The following is an 18,256-nucleotide window of genomic DNA, read 5'->3' as shown; positions in this document are numbered from 1 at the left end:
CATTCCACGCTTCAGGGAAGCAAAGCTGCTTACCTCACTATGTTCTTTGGGCCTCTGAAGGGGACTGTCCACTTAGCTACAGCCTGGCAAGGAAGGGAGTCTTACAACACTCTGGATATTTTAGACTTTTATTCTCACTCGGGCTGAAACAAAGTATCCCCTCGCTACTTCTCCATCTTCATCCTTCTGTCCTGCAGGTGGCCTGTTCAGGCTGACAGCTTGGAGCGCCTGCAGGCTCCAGTTCGGCTGCAGCGCAGCTTTTCCTCTCACAGCTTAATTCTTATTATGACAATTCTTTCATTTCTACTTCAAAGATACCTCAGAGCTTGCCTAAATTAACAACACTCTATTCTAAGCTAAACAATCCTCTATTATCTAAGCTATCTACGTTCCATAGCCCTTAAATGGTGATCCCTATATCTCCTAATTCTTTTAAACTTTCATCTCTTGGAGAAAGAAAAAACAACTCAGCTTTGAATTGAACCTAGCACACACCTAACCAAACCTAACCTAACCTAACCTACCCTAACCTAACCTAACCTAACCTAACCTTACCTAACCTAACCAAACACCTAAACTGAGCAAATACGAAAAAAAAATCACATTTCCTATCTATGGCACAGCTCCTCTTAATACTCAGGGGATGGCTGGAGCTCTGCCTAAAGATGACACATCCCCTTTTCCCTCCTCTGGGCTGGCGGAGCATAAGGGCCTCCTCAGGCGCAGGTGTCTCCTCTCCAGTCTTCCTGCACTTGCTTGGCTGAGATGATCAGAGCAGCCAGGCTGGAGGCAGGATCGCCTGAGGTCACAAAGGGATGCTGCCCAGAGGAAAAAAGAACAAAGAAAGGAACTCTTACTTTCCAGGATCCCATCCTCACGGGCTCAAGCAGGATTCCCTGGCTACCAGGAAGACACACAAAGAGCACCGAGGGCAGCATGTCCCCCTGCGCCTTGCTGTGCTGGCAGCTGTCTGCGCCACGTGGCCCACACTCCTCCTCATGCTTTCATGCAGGTGTCCTCAGCTGACAGGGCTTTTTGCCCCTTTGCTTTTTCTTACCTGCAGGAGCTCCTGGGCAGACCAGCGCCTGTCCTCGTCTGCCTGCAGGCAGCAGCGGAGGAAGTCGCGCAGGAGAGCTGAGTGGTGCCTGGGGTTCTGCAGTTTTGGGGGCCCGTTCCTTTCTATCAGTTCAAAAACCTACAGCACACGGATGCAAGAGGACACTGCACCTGCTCCTTTGCTAGCCACAGCAGCTCTCTCCACACAGAGCCCTCTTGCTAAGCTGCACCTTACCCTGAGACGGGCTTCCCGCTCGTAAGGAGCTTCCCCTTCCACCATTTCCAGCCCCATGATCCCCAGGGACCAGATGTCCACTTTGGGGCCGTAGGCTTCTCCTCTCACCACCTCCGGCGCCATCCAGCTGGGAGTGCCGACGCTGGAGCTGCGCTTGCTGCGCTCAGGGCTGAGCTGAGCACAGAGGCCAAAGTCACCTGAGGCCAAAAACAAAGCCTGTCAAAGCCAGCTCCCACTGGCAAAGCGGCCAAAACCATTGCCCACTCCAAGCCTGACCAGGCCTTGCTGAATCTAGCTGAAAAAGCAGCTGAGCTCTCCTTCCACGTGCCTGGAGCCAGGCAAATAATGCATCGGCCACATCCACAACACCCTCACCATTCACGCACTGGCCAAGCGGCGCTTCTGCCCCAGTGGCAGTCACCGAAATGCAAGCGCACGGCAGGTGCTGGAAATGCTGCAGCCCAGCAGGGATACCCACCCAACTTGACAGATCCATCCATGCCCACAAGGACATTGTTGCTTTTGATGTCTCTGTGGATGACTTGGCGGGAATGAAGGAAATGCAGTCCTTGCAGGCACTGAGAGAGAAAAAGGAGGGAGGGAAAGTTAACGTACAGGATCGGATTTCATCCCACCTGAAAGGAAAGAGCTCGACGGGACTGACGGCTTTCTCAGGGAATTGTGAGCGAGGGCGCAGCATCATGGTGCTGTCACGAAGAAGAGCTTGCTGCTTCAACACTCTTGGAAGTTTTTTCTCGATTTCCAAGCAAAGGCATCCAAGCTCCCAAAAGTTCCGCCGGCCTTGGGTAGGAAGCGCGTCACCTTTGGCTGGGAGGCGGCACGGCAAAGATTTTTGGGGAAGCCTACTGGCAGCAGAGGAGGAAGCAGCACCTTAGAGCTGTTCCAGAATCCATCGCCATGCGGGCTGCAATGCTATCCTTTGCAGCTGAGGACGGCTCTTTGCCCTTAGCTTGAAATTCTGCCACCTGCATGGCAAGGAATATAGGACAGACAGACAGGCTCCAGGCAAACATTCCCAGGCAAAGCTGAGAAGAGGAAGCAAGTGAAACCAAGCGAGTGAGCCAGCACCAGCGCCAGAGGACACACAGGATGGAAGAGTGCAAGAACAGAGCCTGAGGAGTGCGGGCACAGCGGCAGGCAGTTCACTTCCCATGCTTGCTCTTCTCCTGTGTGTGGTCAAGGCAGCAGCAGCAAAAGAAAGGTGAGAGCAAGAAATCCCAGCTGTCCTTAACCTCCAGCTGGCAAGCAGCATCCTGGGCAGGCTTGAGGAAGCACAAGCGGGATCCCTCACCTCCCGACAGACAGCGCCTATCTGTCCTTCCTCCGGGTACACTGCGCTGAGCACATCAAACAAGGTGCCGCCGTCCATGAACTCCATGGCCAGCCAGAGCTCCGCATCCACCAGGTAGCTGAAAGAAGAAAACCACGGCATGGAGAGACAGCAATGGGCACAGCCTCAGTCAGCCAGGGGCCCGAGCCAGGTTTTTGCAACTGCTCTCCAAGCTACGTGTGCCACAAGAGATTCATGATCACCAGCTCCGACTCCTCCCACGCTCTGGAGACCAGCAGAGAAATCACCACCAGCTCCCTTCTCTGCCAGGGACCAAAGGGCATCGTCTCTTCGGGCTTGCTCTAGCTAAAGCTACATTGACACGAGAATAGGCCAACCTGTCTAAGTAGGTAACGATATTGGGACTCCTGTTGTCCCTCATGGCCAGGATTTCATTGGCAGCCAGCTCCTCGGACATCTCCTCCTCAAGCGACATGATCTTGATTGCCACCTGAAATGACATTGGCCACCGTTTACCTTGAGAAGACGCCCCCTGCTCGAGATCACAAGCAGCACGGAGCGAGTGCTGCTGCAATGAGGCAGCGGGCTGGGCCAAAGTGCCTTGTCACTCGACAGCAGAGCTTAGCAGAAGCACCAAAGGCCATCCCAAATGCATTCTGCCTCCTGAGCCTAGAGTGTACTTCAGAGGAACAGCCTCTGCTGCAGACATGGAGCTGCCACCCAAACCTCCAGGCAGGGCTCACAGCAGCGGGGAAAGCGCTCCGGAGCTGCAAAATGGCATGGGGCTGTTGGCACTTTACCTGTTGTCCGCTGCTGGTGTCAAGGGCTTTATAAACAGCTCCAAAGCCCCTGGAAAGACAAAAGCAGCAGAAAGAGCCCTTTATCCCTTGGCACTGAAATCAAGCCTAGGCAGCAGATCTCCCCAGGCTGCCTGCACGCCTTCCTTAGAAAACGCCTGGCTGCGGCGTCTCTTCGGCCAGCAGCACGTCGGCCCGTGAGCTCTCTGCCCTGCGGGGCAGCCTGTCCAAGGGAACACTAAGGTGCAGCATGAAGACCAAGGGCCGCTGGAAATCTCCAAGGCGCACGCCCAGCCAGGTCATTTCCAAACCTAAGGGGAACTCTCCTCCTTGTGCGGGTGTGCATGCATGTGTGTGTCAAAAGAGTGACAACAATTAGAGTCAGAAGACTGTCCTTGAGAATCTGACATTTCTTGAGTGGCAAGGTGCTCTTTCAGGCCAGAAAGCTGCAGGGGCAGAGGGTTTCCCAGCTCCTGCTCCTCCTTGCTGCAAGCAAGACAATGCCAGCATCAACTTGTCTTTGATGAGGCCTTCGCATTGCTCTGACCCAGCAGTCCAGGCAGGCGACAGGAGGTAAAGCCAGAGCCTGACCGTGATTGGAGCTTGCCTGACTTCACGCTTGATATTGCACCAGCCAAAGACCTGGCCCACACTTTTGTAAAAGGAGCCGACACCACGCTTACCCTCGTCCCAGTTCTTCAAATGCCGTGTATTTGCTCATTGGCTGGCCCGGACTCACAATGCTCCCTGAAAGACAAAAGCAGCGCAGGGCGCTCGCTCGCACACAGAGACGCCGCTCCCCAAACCCTCCCAAAGGCAGCCCCGCTGCCAGCAGCTCTGGGCCCTTTGCGGTCCCCTGGCTTCCAGCTGCTGAGACCAGCAAGTGGGAGGGCCATCTTCTCCACCTTTCATCAGGTGGCCTTTCCAAGAAGGCCTTTATTTCTTTCAAGCAAAGCATCCCATGCCATAAGCCAAAATGATGAGACCTTAAGAAGAGGGCCCTAAGAGGTCACCAAGGGCCTTTGCAGCCTCTGCAGTCACACCCACCATCACTGGCAGGTCCACTGTCAGGGCCACAAAGTGTCTGAGCCAGAGGAGGTGTAAGAACGAGAGCCCGAAAACAGCTGGGGCCAGAGAGCTCCCTGGGGCCTAGGCACTTGCTAGGTGCCAGCCTTCTGCTCAAGCAGAAACAATCTCTGCTTTTGTCTTTGGCACACAAGGCAGCCCAGGCAGAGCCAGGCCAGGCCCAGCCGCCCTCACAGGCAGCAGGAAGTCCCTGAGCGCTGCCGCGCTGCCTCAAAGCACAACAACAGCTTCTGCCGAGAGGCCTAAGCGCCTCTGAGACCGAGGGGCAACTTCTGGCACAGCCTACACCCAGACACGCACACAACACACTGCTCTGGCAGACAAGAAATGCACCCGACTCACTCAGTGTCTTCCAGCCCTGCTCCTGCCTCATCTCAGGCTGCTGGGCTGCGCTGCTGCAGGAAGTGCCAGCAGCGGGGGGCGAGCTGGCTGCTGCAGGCCACGCTGGTCCAGCGGCACCAGGTTGAATTGCAGAGCCTGTGTTGAGCTGGGACAAGGAAGGATTGCCCGTCAGAAGGGTGCCTGGCACACATGCCCCGCCCAGCGCACGGCCAAAGCAAGGCCTTGGGAAGGTGCTGTCAGCCACCCCCAGGCCTCTCCAGCTGGGGCGTTTCCCATGTCCCCTTCTCAAAGGCAACTTTGGCAAAAGCCCAAAGGCTACTTGGATCCAGCCCCTCAGGGCCACCTCCATGCTCCATGTTTTCAGCTTTTCTGCAAGACATTGGCAACAAGGGATCGATGGGGCTGCCAAGATCCAGAAAGAGATCAGAGCAGTTCCCCAGAGCCTTGTTGCTTTCCTCCTCCTGTCTTTCCCTGGGCAATGAAATCAGCCCGCAGCTGGCATGCAGTGCTCTGCTCAGAAGCCCGCAGCATGGCCCTTCTCTGATCCTTTTCACGCATTGCCCCTCTCCATGGCAGCCTTTAGGGAGCGGCCCTTTGGAGACACCTTCCTGCCCTGCCCAGAACCAGCCACCCTTCACAATGTAGGGCTGCCAAGGATTCTCCTCTCCAAAGGCTGCTCTGACCGGCTGGAAGTGAAGCACAGCCTGAAGCTAATTAGTCCATGGAGAGGGCAGGTCCCTTCCAGGGGCCAGTGTCTGCCAGGTCCCCTGCAAGGCCGGCAACTGCGTCTTTGGGCCGCTCCGTCCGCTGACCACAGGCAGCCTGCACTGACAATGGGCACACGGGGCTGACTCCTACACTGAGAATCATTGAATGCTGCCTCCTGTCTGATGCCAAGAGACATTCTCGGGCCCTCTCAGCATCCCAGCTTAAATGCCAAACTCCAGAACCCATTGGCCAGGGCTCCCTGGCTTGCCTGAAGCAGCACTGGGTCACGGCAGGCACACAGCCGCCAGCATCTTCAGCCACGAGCAACAAGGGCTGCTCCAAAACTGGAAGCCTGGCCCTGCACCAAAGGCAGTGCCAAGCTCAGCTGCCACTTACCAGCTCTGCAAGTTCAGGCTGCGCAGGGAAAGCAGCTGGAGGCTTGATGCTCCTTTGCTCCTCTTCAGCCTCTTCCTCAATGGCAGAGGCAGCCAGAGGAGCTGCTGACCCTGCTGTTGAGGCCTGCAGACAGACAGAAGTGAGAGAGATGGGCAAAAGGCAATCCCTCAGGAGCTGCTTTCTGTTGAGCTGGGAAAGGACCCAGAAGAAGGGGAAATGGAAGACTTTGATACAAGTGGGACTCTGAGTCATGAAAAGCCCAGGAAGTTGGCTGAATGAGGTGCTACTCCCATCTTGCTGTGCATTTGAGCTTCCCTGCTGCCTAGAAGCAGCAAGATGCCTTGGAGCTGTCCCATTTGCCTTTCATCTCTTGAAAGGCTCTTCCCTGCAAAATCAGCAAACAGCCAGTGCTCCCTTTGCTACTGCGGATGCCACGGAGCACTTGGCCTTTCTTTCAGCCTCCCACGCTGGCACTCCACACTGGACTGCAAGAGGCCAAGCTGGCAGAATTGCCGCCCCATTGTCACACGCCAGCAACGTCACAGCTTCCTTTGCCACTCACCAAAGGCCAGGCTTGCCTCCATCCGCGTGTCAGGTGACCTGCAGCCAGCAAGGGAAAAGGAACCAGAGGCCCTTAGAAAAGTGCCTGTGCTGGCCACTCCCGCAGCACAAGGCAGTCCCAACACAGAGCATTTCCCTTTCCCAACAGGCCTCCAGGAGCAACAGCTCTTTCCCACAGCAGGCAAGAGAACAACAAGGACGCTAGAGTAGGCTCTGTCTACATTTGGGGCTCTTTTGCCAAGAGAGAAATAGAAAGACGCTGCTGGAAATGCCCCTTGCTCTTCAACACTCTCAGCTTCCCTTGTGCCCAACAGCTCAAGCAGCATTTTCCTCTTCTCTTTCCTGCATTTTAGATCTAGATTCTTTTAAATGGCATGCCCTAATTCCCATGCCTTGGCTGAAGATGGTAGCCCAGCAGAGCTTCCACAAAGGGCCCCTTCCCTGTGGCAGCTCCCTGCTGAAGCAGCCCAGGAACAGCTGCTGGGCTCAGCAGCAAACCCTCCCTGCACTGGACTTTGTGCTGCATCGCCAAGGGAATCGCAGTCTTGGCACACCATCAAAGGGTCAAGTCACGCAGCCAAGGCCTCTAAGGGGCAGAATTGGGAGCGAAAGGTGCTTTCCTTCGCTCCAGGAGAGAGCCACTGAGTTGCTAGCAGTACTTCTGAGCATCTCCCCTCCGAGTCTGCAATTAGCAGCTTGTCTTGCTTGAAGCAGTAGAGGAGGAAATGACAGACTCCAGTGCCGCGCACTCTCTCGGGGAGGGAAGGCAACCGCTGCAGGTTGCGGGGCAAATACTCTGCACCCGCCCCCCAGTACACAGATGCCCCCTTTTTAGCTGATGCTGCTGGCAGGACATTGACCAAAGCGGTGGCATCTTCATGGCCATTGTGTTCCCAAATAAACTCGGTCACTGCTGCGGCATAAAGAGCAGAGTGAAGCAAAAGCCGGGTGATGCCAGCCCCAGGAGAAACCTTTACTTACGAGTCAGCTGGGTCAGGTAGTAGCCAGAATAGACAACAGAAAAGACCGTCCAAACCGCGGCACAGACCTGCCCGATCATTTTGGCAGTGCTGTGCGGGTTTGCACACTGAATGCCAGCCAAGGCAAAGCCCAGACTCCTCTCGGGGTGCAGGCCGTCTGCTGAGAACTCCTTGAGCACAAGGATCCTCCTGCAGGGAGCGAGCAGAAGAGCCGCTCTGGACAAGCAGGCCTTGCGTGCACCGGGGCAACGCTGTGCTGACAGCACTGTGACGTGGCACCGCTCCCCTGACCTCACAATAGCAGCTGTTCTATGGCTTCCTTGTGCCCAGCAAGGCAACCTTCTGTACAGCTGATGCAAAAGAAAAGCCTGGGAAGTTCTCCTCATTCATAAAGCAGCAGAAAATGTCCTCCCAGTCCATAAGGCAGTGCTCAAGGCGTCCCAGGGGAACTCAGAAAATGGGCCAACCCAAGCGGCATCCAAGGAATCCAAGCAAATGCGCCTTTTGGTCCCAAAAGCTTTGACTGAAAGCAAAAGTCTGCTTCTTCTAGGTGGCATGGGAGCTGGTTCTGAAAAGTCTCACTTCTTCAATGACATTTAGGGGGGAAAAGAAGCAAAGATAATAAATTTCCAGGAGTATTTTTGGCTGCAGTCACTTCTCGAGCACGCGGGTGCGTGCTGACCTATGGAGGGGCTTGACAGCTGGCCTGCAAGCAAAGCTGAGTTCATAGAAGACATCCCAATTGATGGGTTTTGAGTGTATCCATAGCAAGGAAGAAGACAAGGCCGTCAGCATGGAAACCGATTAGTAAAGAGAGATGAAATTTTCGTAAGCTAGACTAATGCCTAAGTAGATGTGTATACTTGCCTTATAAATTTCTGTAAAACTTTTGCCAATTCTATTGACGTTAATTGCTTTGCACCAATGGATATAAGAAGTTCTTGTGGTGTAGTCAGTGACTTAAGATCACGCTTTGTTAAGAGTGTAGAAGCTGGAGAACACGCAGAATAAAGAAAACTTTTTTCTTCTTGGACCCTGATCACGTGTGTATGTCACGTCCGGCCTAATGGTGACAGTTCCCCATCTCTGGATCAAGAGACAAGTATTGTCTGACAGGTAGCTTGTCAACAAACTGGGAAAGAATTGAGTACTTGGGCATGCAGATTTCTGAAGGGAGGAAAGAAAAGTGTTGACAAGAATAAGCCTGAGTTTTAAACGCCTGAAAGAGTCAAAAATAACACGTTGTGGGATATTGTACCATATGTTCCACAGAGTTAAAACCAACCACAACTCATTAGTATCTGGACTTCCTTGCCCACTATGCTTAGAAATGTTGCTTGAAGGCACTTTGTGTCAAAGATCCAGTTCCTGTAGATGACTGTAGATGTAGATCAAAATCCTACCAAAAACTCCGTGTCAAAACCAGCAAGAGTGAGACTTTTGTCCTTGGCAGTTTCCTTCCAGGTGCTCCTGTGTCGCAGACATCTTTCATGAAAAATCCTTTCTTAGGATTTTTCCTTGTGAGAAGCTGCAGTTTCAGCAACCAAAAGTAAACAATGGTTATCTGCTGCTGTGGAATGCAACAGGTAGACCCGTGATTGGTCTCCTGTGGATGTTTGGATTTCCTGACCACTCATTGCAGAGCTGGCTCTTGCTCTGTCTGAGACACAGATCTTTGTTATTCATTCTTTTCTATTCTTAGCTTAGCTAACTTCTGAAGATACCTTTTCCTTTGTATTGCTTTTTAGTATAGTCTTAATGTAACATATATAATAAAATAATAAATCAAGCCTTCTGATCATGGAGTCAACATTCTCGTCTCTTCTTCATCCTGAAAACCCTTGTGACCACGGTCACAGTCTATGTCCACGGAATCTTCTTTCCAAATTGTGCATTCCAAGTTAAGCCAGATCCTTTAGGCAAATGAATCCTGTCACATACAGTGACATGCAGTGACACTTCACATGCACATGAACTCCATGCAGTTCATGTGCTTATGCACATGGCTAAATACCCCAATAAATCACATATCAGGATCTGTCAATACCTTTTTTTATCTCTCCCTCAAAGTTTCCATATACTTTCTGTATAAAGCTACTTCATTTCAGCCAGATCTAGAAATCACTGGATAGAGCTAATCAAAGATTCTGACTAAAGGGCAAAATGCAGTTTCACCAACTTCTTGTATCAGATGATTGTTATTTACCTCTGAATCTTAAAAAAATCTTGTCAGAAAAATATTCAAAATTTTTTTCTTAATTTGATTCATTGCTTTATTTCATCCACCAATGACATTTTAATAGGAAAACAATAAACCAGGATTTAGCGCTACATGATATATAAAAATAATAAACAGATTTCATTATTTAATAAATAAATAAATATGATATATCACATTACGTGATTTAACCATAGGTTATTTTTTCTCTATACTGCATAGGAATAATCAGTGTTCATCTTTTTCTTATCTACATAGGCCTGTGTAGGTTTGCACCAAACTTCAGTTTAATTACGTTTAGGCAAATTGCTGTATTTGGACTGGCAGAGAAATTCTGCCATTTGAACATTGGTTTCCATCTAGATTGCAATGAGAGTTTAAAAGAGAGAAAGAAAATCCAGAGAAATATTTTATAGAGATGTCAATGCAATTTTTTAATGCTGAGAAGTTCCAGTATGGAACAGCCATTTGCTAGAGGATTTTAGAAAAAATGGCTTTCCTAGCTTGGGAAGGAAGAAAGGAACTGACACCAATTCCCATATATTTGATCATGTGTTTGTTACAGATTAGATTTTGCAGCATCTACAAAATGGATTAAGTGCCTGAATCCAATTATCTTTCTCAGCAGAAGGAATTGGGGCAATAACATTACAGAAGGGCCCTCCAGCCCAACAGTCCTCACACAATGCATTTTACATAGGAAAAGGTCCACACTGGCTGTCCTTGCGCAGCTGGAAGGAGCAGTCAGCACAACTGCAAATGTGTGAAATCCACAAATGCTGAATGAAAATAATCAACGGGGACAATCAGCTGGTCAAACACTGAGATGGAAAACACAGCTCTCAGAACAAAACCAAATTGGTGTTTGGAACAGGCAGGGACTGTGCAGCACATCCCGGGGAGCAGAATGTGTGCCTGAGAGTTGCCTGTTCCTGGGTGTTTCCAGGACCAACACACCAATGTGCACTAACAGCAACACAGTGGAGAGCGCCAGCCCCAGGGCAGCAGAATGGAGCTGGCCCTGAATGCACAGGTGTGCAGTCACCTGTGTGTCTGGGGAGAGGCTGCCCGGCTGCCGCAGCAGGAGCTGCTCCCGCTGCCCGGAGCTGCTCCGGCCCCGCAGGAGCTCTCGGGAGCCCCGAGCGGAGCACACGGCATCGAGCCCGAGCTGCTGAGCTCCCATCCCTGCTCCTGACGCTCCGGGACGGGCCCGGATCCGCGGGCCGGAAAGAGCTGAGCAGGTGAGACGCCGCTTGGATCCGCGCTTGGGGCACTCGGGACCGCAGGAAAAGTGTCACTGGCAGCTGTCATTTGTTTGGCCATTTGTGTGGTGAGGAACGCATTTGTGTCTGAGCTCGGCCTTATTTGGCTGTGCCATATCTGAGAGCACAAAAACTATTTTTCATGAAGGTAAGAACATGGTTTGATTGTTATCTTATGTGCACATGATGCTAAATGTAAACACTCCCTATTTTACATACCAGAGGCCTGCCTTAAAGAACCTATGGCTTTGCAGATATTATTTCCATAATTTTATATCTTTCAGAGGAAGCAGCACAGTTCATCTGAACTAAGTCCTTCCATACACTTCAGAGAAAAAACAGGTTGTGTGAGAGCTCTGCTAGCTGGGAATGCATGAATGCAAGAATTTTAGGACACTGCTATGGAAAGTGCAGACGTTTAACCACGATTTAGGGAAAAGAGCTAGTAGGTATGCTCATTTATGAAGGTAAGTACCAAAATCTGAATTTTTCCTGTATTATATTGAGCCCCCAATATGTTTTGTAATTGCACTTTTCTCTGTATTTTTTCATGCAGATGTCACTGGCAGTGACATGCTCTGTGCTAAGTGCTGGATTGGATGGTTGGCTGGGGAGATGCCTTTAGTTTTATGGCATACAGGGGTCTAGGGAGGGTGTGCGGGTGTCCCTGTGCCCTGGCACCAGCTGAAGTGCAGGAGCACTTCCAGGGCTGCCTCCAGGCATGATGAGCTGGAGTTAAAGCTGTGCCTTCTGCTGAGCAGCTGATACCACCTCTGACCATGAACAGCTGGGCCTGATATAATAAATAGAGCTTTCTTCCTTTCTTACTAAGAGCCAGAGTCTGATCAAATGGGTTCTTCATCCTGCTGTGATCAGTGAATACAGGGTTCATTTCCAGAAATTTCCCGCTTTCTCTGTTTGTACCTGCCAGCTACATGAGCCATAATGTCCTGCTGCTCAGCTTCCTTGAGAGAAGCTGGCATTTCTTTGGAAAAGGGCTCTTCACTAACAGCTGGACTCACAAGTAGCTCACTGATGTCCCTCTAATTCCCAAGTTGTTTCCCACCTACAGTTGCCTTTTAGGGATAGACCCTGATGCTCCTCTGATTTCTGTGGGATCCTCTTTGCCTACCACTTTCAGGAATGAGCTAGAAGAGGCAAATCAAGGTTCAAGGGAAGGACTTGTGTTTCCTACTTCATCCTGGGTCATTTAATCTGAAAAGTTTTAGACTTGGATTCTCAACAGTGAATTGTCATTGGCCCAGACTTCAAATTCTCTCAGCACATTCATGTTTTCAACATGAAAGTTTTTACACTCCAAAATAGTATCTTTCACAGAATTTTAGTAAAAAAAGAAATGGGTTAAGAGCCCTCCACTTAATGCTTTTGCTTCATGAAAATTCCATATTGATCCAGAACAAAGTGGATTTATCTGGATACTCCTGGAAACTCCATGCCTTCTTTCTCCCCTTCTCTAGGAGCACTGGGGGGTGGGACGGTCGGGACGGACGGAGACGAGAGATCTCTGCAGCCAGGCCGTGGAACCTGCGGCTCATTGCAAAGGGCCCTGCTTGGAGCTGCCAGGCACAGCTCGGAGCAGGCCCGGGAGAAGAGAGGGGCAGAGAGGATGAGAGGGGGAGAGAGTAAGAGGGGAAGAGCGTAAGAGAGCGAGGTTCCCGCTACAATACAATAAATCTTCTTCTCTATTGAATATTCTAATTCTCACTAACCAATCTAGTCCAAGATATAAATCCTATAGCATTTACATCCAGCCTGTAAGAATCATTACATTACCATACTGTGTTACATTTTAAACCCTAAAAACTCCTCTTTGGACCCCTTCTGCTGAGCTAGTAGGGTCTGCTCTGAACCTTGGACCTGCCTGCAAGCAGAGGGAATTGTTTCCTCAAAAGGGGATTACCTTCAGTTGGGCCACACCATTGTTTTCCAGTTGTTCACTAACTAAGGTATCTCAAAGCTTGCTTTCATTTCAATCTTGCTTATAGTTTCTATATTCTCACAATCTTTTGCCAGACAATCATATTTATAAGGCTTTCCTGTTTCATCTTCCTCAACACCCTTCCTTTCCTCAATACAAGGAATACCAACATGTTTGTTTGAAGATCGTGCATTTAGTAATGCAAGTTAGTTAAAATCATCTGATCTGGAATCCCTTCCCCACTTCAAAACCCACACACTTCATTTTTGACTCCAGCTGCAGCAGACCTAGACATCTCTTTCACCTGCTTTCTCTGTTGTAATTGACCAGTCCTTTCTCTCTTTAACTACTGATTTGGTCAAATAAAACTAAAATGCAATGATCCCTTGAAACATGGTGCTCTAGTCAGCATATTTCCTATTTTCCCATTTATTAGGCAACAAGACTTAATTCTGACAGGTAATTGAAGCTGTGGCTGTTTTTAAGGGGGGCCCGGCTGAAGGGATTCAGAGAGTCCAGCCACCTTCAGTTACACCGGCACTCCCCTGGCACGAAGCCAGTGGCATGTGCCGACCGTGGGTGGGGCGAGAGGAAACAGTCACCGATATTGAAGCAACCACGCCGCAGGAGTGAAGAAAAGAGACGGCCCTCCTCTGCTGGGTGAATTAACTTGGTTTAATCCAGGGTAGGGGAAGTACAGGGTGGCCACCCAAAGGTGGCGAGCGGAGGAGGAGCCCCGGGCCCCTCCGGGGACCAGGTTTTACAGGGAAGGGGGTGGGTACACAAGAAACCAATCACAGAACGAAAATTTGCATACATTGAAGACTGATGGGTGGTGTGGATCAATGGGGATAGGTCAGGGGAGGAGCCCAGGCCTACCAGCCAATCACTCGACACCCTAGCTGGAAGATTCTGGAACTTGGGGCGGGGTGCCGGTGATTGGCAGAAGGCCTGGGGAGGGGATACAAGGACAAATAAGGGATAATGAGGGAAAATGAGGAGGGGAAAACCGTGATTGACATAACTGGGGGTTTGAGCCAGACCAACTTGCCAAGCTAGGAGAGGGGGGAACAGAACAAACCAAACACAAACCACAACAGGTAATAAATACAGACCTTCAGCTTTAAGAGGCAGAGGACATGAATTCCATTCAAATGGGCTCCCTCATATTTAGTTTCTCTTCAGAATGACTCATGAACCGTTTCAAGTTTGGATAAGCAATTAATGCATCAGTGACTAACACACAAGGAAGAGATGATTGTGAGCATTCAAATAATGGCTTGCTTAGCCACACAGCAGGCTCTGCAGTTTTGAAAGAGAATTTCATTACATTTTTTGAGTTTTAAAGAAGCAAACGGAGAACAAGAGTCTCTATATGTTTGGAAGTACCATATATAATTCTGCAAGTGTTAATGTGAGAATCTACAGAGTATCCTGCTTAATGATACATGTAGTTGTGCAGTTTTTTATTTGTTCATGGGTATGTTTGTGTCAATAACCACATGGAAAGGAATTTTTCTTACATCTTGCAGGAATATTTAAATGGGATGAATATTCATGCTCTAAGCTCTGTGGGCTGTGGCAAGAACACCAATGCCTATACAGCAAGGTTTCCTTTTACAAAACTCTTTTTTCCTACTCCTTTCCAACTTGTTCCCTGCTCTCCTTGGGTCAGCAGAGCAGAGCCACTCTGCCTCCACCTGGAATTTGTCTGTCCCTTTCTTCTTCCTGTTCCAAAATCACCCTTAATCCCTGCCTCCCACAGCTCTGCTCATTGACAAATAAGTGCAGCACCAACCAGTTCATGGTCTCCACACCTGTGCATTATTTGCTGCCATTCTGCAGAACCCAGTGGAGATGTGTGGGCTTTGCTACCATTGGTGGATTTCTGTATTTTCACATCTCCACAATTGTCATGGATTTAATGCTGCTTCTGCTCCTGAAGTCTCTCTATGTCCATTTATCTGCTGCTATTGCTCAGGGTACCTGGTGCTCTTCAGCTGGAGCAGAATTGTTTTAGCAAACACCTGTGTGAATGCTCGTGCAGATACAGTGTAATAGGGGCTTAGGAGAGCTGCATCATACAAAACAACATCAGTGGGCATTTTTAGGAGAATCTGAAGAAGAGGGGATGTGGTTCTTACACACTGGACAACAGCTCCAAGTGCCTGTTGTCACAGAGCACCCTGCAGATCATCCTGTGCTCCTTTGTGCTCGGCCTGAGGTGCCAGTGCTGCTCTCTGGGCTTGTGCAGAGCCAAGGAGATCCCCGTGGAGGCCACTCTACAGCCTCATGCAGGCACAAGAACTTTAGGACACATTTAAGCCTCACACACATGCAAAAAACCCAAACCAAACTAAAACACCACAACAAACTCTGAAAAACGCCAATCACTTGTTTTTAACATTTTAAAAGTTTAATAGTAATAAAATGGTTATAAAAATAGTAATACAATTAGAGTAGTAATAATTTGGACAATTTGAATTAAGACAATACGAGACAACAAATACAAAGAGTTACGGACGGTACCTTTGTCTGGGCAGCAAAAGCCCGAAAAAGGACACCCGTTAACACAGGATTAACCCTTAAAAGCAACAGCCTGTTGCATATTCATACACTTCATACATGATGCATAAATTCCATTCAAACACAGGATCCTGTCTGGTCATGGTCAGCTTCTTCCTCCGAATCCTAACAGTGCCTTGGAGGCGGGAAGAAGTTCATTTCTTCTGATAAGAGGGCCAAAATTCTTTTTCTCTGAAAGATTTAGGTGCTCTGTGGCTGCTATCTCGCTGCAAGCCCTTCCTTTAAAAAAAGTATCCTACATAGCATCGTTTCTATTTTAACAATATTTATAACCTAAAACTATATTTAACACAGTACTTAAGAGAATTAATACAGCATTACTTTCTAACACAAGACATATAACATTCATTTTAATATTTGCGAAAAGCCAATCATAAAATACACGCCTTTTTCACAAAACCAAAAAACCCATGGAAATTTGTTTACAAGTTATAATTGATTGTCTCGTGTCACCTCCATTCTGTTTTCCAAAGCAGTGTCAGTGTTCAGACAGAAGGACAAAGAGAGGTTTTAGCAGGAGTGACCAAGTTTTGGTAGGGATGGAGCTGCTCTCCCCCATCAGAGCCTGCTGGCTCTGCCTTTCTGTCTGGATGGATGGCACAGCCGCGGCCATGGCAGAGCAGCCTCCTGTGCCCCCACAGTGGGGCTCAGCAGCACTTTAAGCCACTCTCACCCTGCACTGCCCAAGGGCTGCTCTGGCAGCGTCCTCAGCTCTCTCTTGCCCCTTTCCCTGCGTGCTGCCCTGGCAGCTGAAAGCCCAGCTGGCCCAGGGGGGGTCTGGGCTCTCAGCCACAGTTGGGTTCTGCTGCTCCAAGCCTGGAGCTGCCACGCTGGGGAACCCACAGCTGAGAGCTTCCCTGGAGTGCAGCAAACAGAGGGCCTGACACGAGGGGAAAGGGCCCTGAGGTCAGGCCAGAGATGAAGGAAAAGGGAAATGGGAAAGGAGAGAAGAGAAAATTCACAGGGCTTGAGAGCTCAATCTTCCCTGCAAACTTTGCATACAAGTCTGGATTCCCAAAAGATCAGTGGTGTCTGAGTTTATTATGAAATAAAAGAGATTAAAAAGAATATTGATTAGTTGCTTATCGGCTATTCTGAGCACTGATGATTTTGGGATTGGAAGGAAAATGGAGCATGTGACCATGCTATTAAAAAAAGATACATATGCATATAAAAATGTAGGAATCAGAAACACAACATAAAAAACCAAAGATCAAACTAATTCTGGCATTTCCTCATTTTGAAAGTAAGGAATCTGAGCTACAGGTTTCTAAATTTCTTGCAGGTACTTTTATATGTAATACAAGCATACAAGACTTCAGAATGGCATTTTCAAAAGCACTGTGTCTTCACCATGTTCTAACAGTTTTCCAAACAGTTGGAGACAAGAAAATATCAAAGTTCTGGAACCTCTCAAGTCCTTTCATCTCAGTCTAATCCTGAAAGAAAAATCTAAGTTATTGTCTTCTGAATAATAGGTATATTATATTCTATTAAGGAGACATTTGCCTTGTTTTTTTTTTTTTAATCAGCTGTCCAGTACTGGGAAGAAAACAAGATCTTTCTGGAGGCCTAGAATGGTAGCAGAAAGAAGAATTTAAGAGACTCCATTTAGAGCTTCATTTTTCTTACTGGTTATTTTTTCTGGAATTGCCTAGCTAAAACCAGCCAGAATTGCTCTAATAGACTGATTTCTTCCAAGAGAGTAAGAAGGAGAGGAAAATACAGGTCAGTCAGCCTTGCCTCCATCCCCTGACAGGTGATGGAGTAACTAATCCTGGAAACCGATCCAAACAAACGGAGAAGTTGATTGGGAGTGATGGTTAAGCTACCTGATGCCGTGATAGGACAGCCAAACGGATGGATATGGGTGGAGCAATGGATGATGTCTACCCCAGCTTTCCCCAAGCCTTTGAGACAGTCTCCTACAGCTTCCTTAAACACAAACTGCCAAAATGCCCAGCGAGGAAGGCTGAAAAATGGATGAGGACTGTCATCAGTGGCACAAAGTAGAGCTGGAGGCAAGTCACGGGTGCTCTGAGCCCCAGGGGCTGATGCTGGGGCAGGTGCTCTTTAATGTCTTCATTCATGGCCGGGCTGGAGGAGCAGCTCACCCTCAGCAAGTCTGCAGACAAAACAAAGCTGGCAGGAGCAGCTGAGAGCCCAAATGATTGCGCCATTCAGAGGGACCTCGGCGGGCTAAAGAACCGGCCTGAGGGGAATCTGATGGAGTTCAAGGATGGGAAATGAGAAGTCTGGGACCTGGGCAGGAATAAGCGCAGGCATCAAGAGCTGCAGGAGGCTGACTGCGAGAGAAGCGGCTGTTTTATCTTCCTTGTCTTGCTGGCTGGGGGTTGTAGCGCAAGGCCAAGGCAGAAGGATGCCTGCAGCCAGAGAAAGAGGGGGTTCGCAGCTGGCGCTGCCGAGCCGAGCGCGGCCAGCCCCGGAGCCGCCCCGCCCGCGCTGTGCCCGCAGCCCCGGCTCTGCCGCGCTCGTCCCCGCCAAGTCCGGCCCGCGCCGGGGCCGCGCTGGGCGCGCGCGGGCCCGAGCGCAGCGCCCCCCTCAGGCCGCGCGCCACCGGCGCAGCCGCGGCCGTTGCGCCGCGGGCGTTGTGGCCACAGTCGGCGATCGACGCCATGGCGGAGCTGCCGCTGCCCGCCGGGCTCAGCGCCGGCACCTTCCCCGCCAAGCTCTGGCGCCTGGTGAACAGCCCCCGCGTCCGCTCCGTGCGCTGGGACAGCCGCGCCCAGGGGCTGCTCATCGACCGCTGCCTCCTGG

At 49.9% G+C, this 18,256-nt stretch overlaps 1 protein-coding gene across 1 annotated transcript; it reads right to left on the bottom strand.

The window, feature by feature from the left end:
- Nucleotides 1–716: 716 nt before the first annotated feature.
- Nucleotides 717–10,874, bottom strand: LOC136570876 (serine/threonine-protein kinase PAK 3-like). The gene is made up of 12 exons (XM_066571281.1): nt 10,663–10,874; nt 7,475–7,662; nt 7,199–7,406; nt 6,495–6,532; nt 4,084–4,147; nt 3,404–3,452; nt 2,981–3,093; nt 2,604–2,721; nt 1,770–1,869; nt 1,292–1,488; nt 1,058–1,195; nt 717–818 (listed from the first exon to the last, which is right to left on the bottom strand). Exons 1-12 carry the CDS (start codon nt 10,872–10,874, stop codon nt 717–719), a joined length of 1,527 nt encoding a protein of 508 aa, XP_066427378.1.
- Nucleotides 10,875–18,256: the final 7,382 nt, after the last annotated feature.

The sequence above is a fragment of the Molothrus aeneus genome, unplaced genomic scaffold (assembly GCF_037042795.1).
Source record: "Molothrus aeneus isolate 106 unplaced genomic scaffold, BPBGC_Maene_1.0 scaffold_40, whole genome shotgun sequence".
Classification (NCBI taxonomy): domain Eukaryota; kingdom Metazoa; phylum Chordata; class Aves; order Passeriformes; family Icteridae; genus Molothrus; species Molothrus aeneus.
Note: the sequence above shows the minus strand (reverse complement) of the source record. Positions and strands in the feature narration are given on the sequence as shown.

Coding starts and splice junctions, on each gene's coding strand:
- LOC136570876 (XM_066571281.1), bottom strand. CDS start 10,874: ATGGGAGCTCAGCAGCTCGGGCTCGATGCCGTGTGCTCCGCTCGGGGC. Junction 4,148..6,494: donor GGAGGCAAGCCTGGCCTTTG/GTGAGTGGCAAA, acceptor TTTGTCTTTCAG/GGAGCATTGTGAGTCCGGGC. Junction 1,489..1,769: donor GGATGGATCTGTCAAGTTGG/GTGGGTATCCCT, acceptor TTTTGGCCTCAG/GTGACTTTGGCCTCTGTGCT.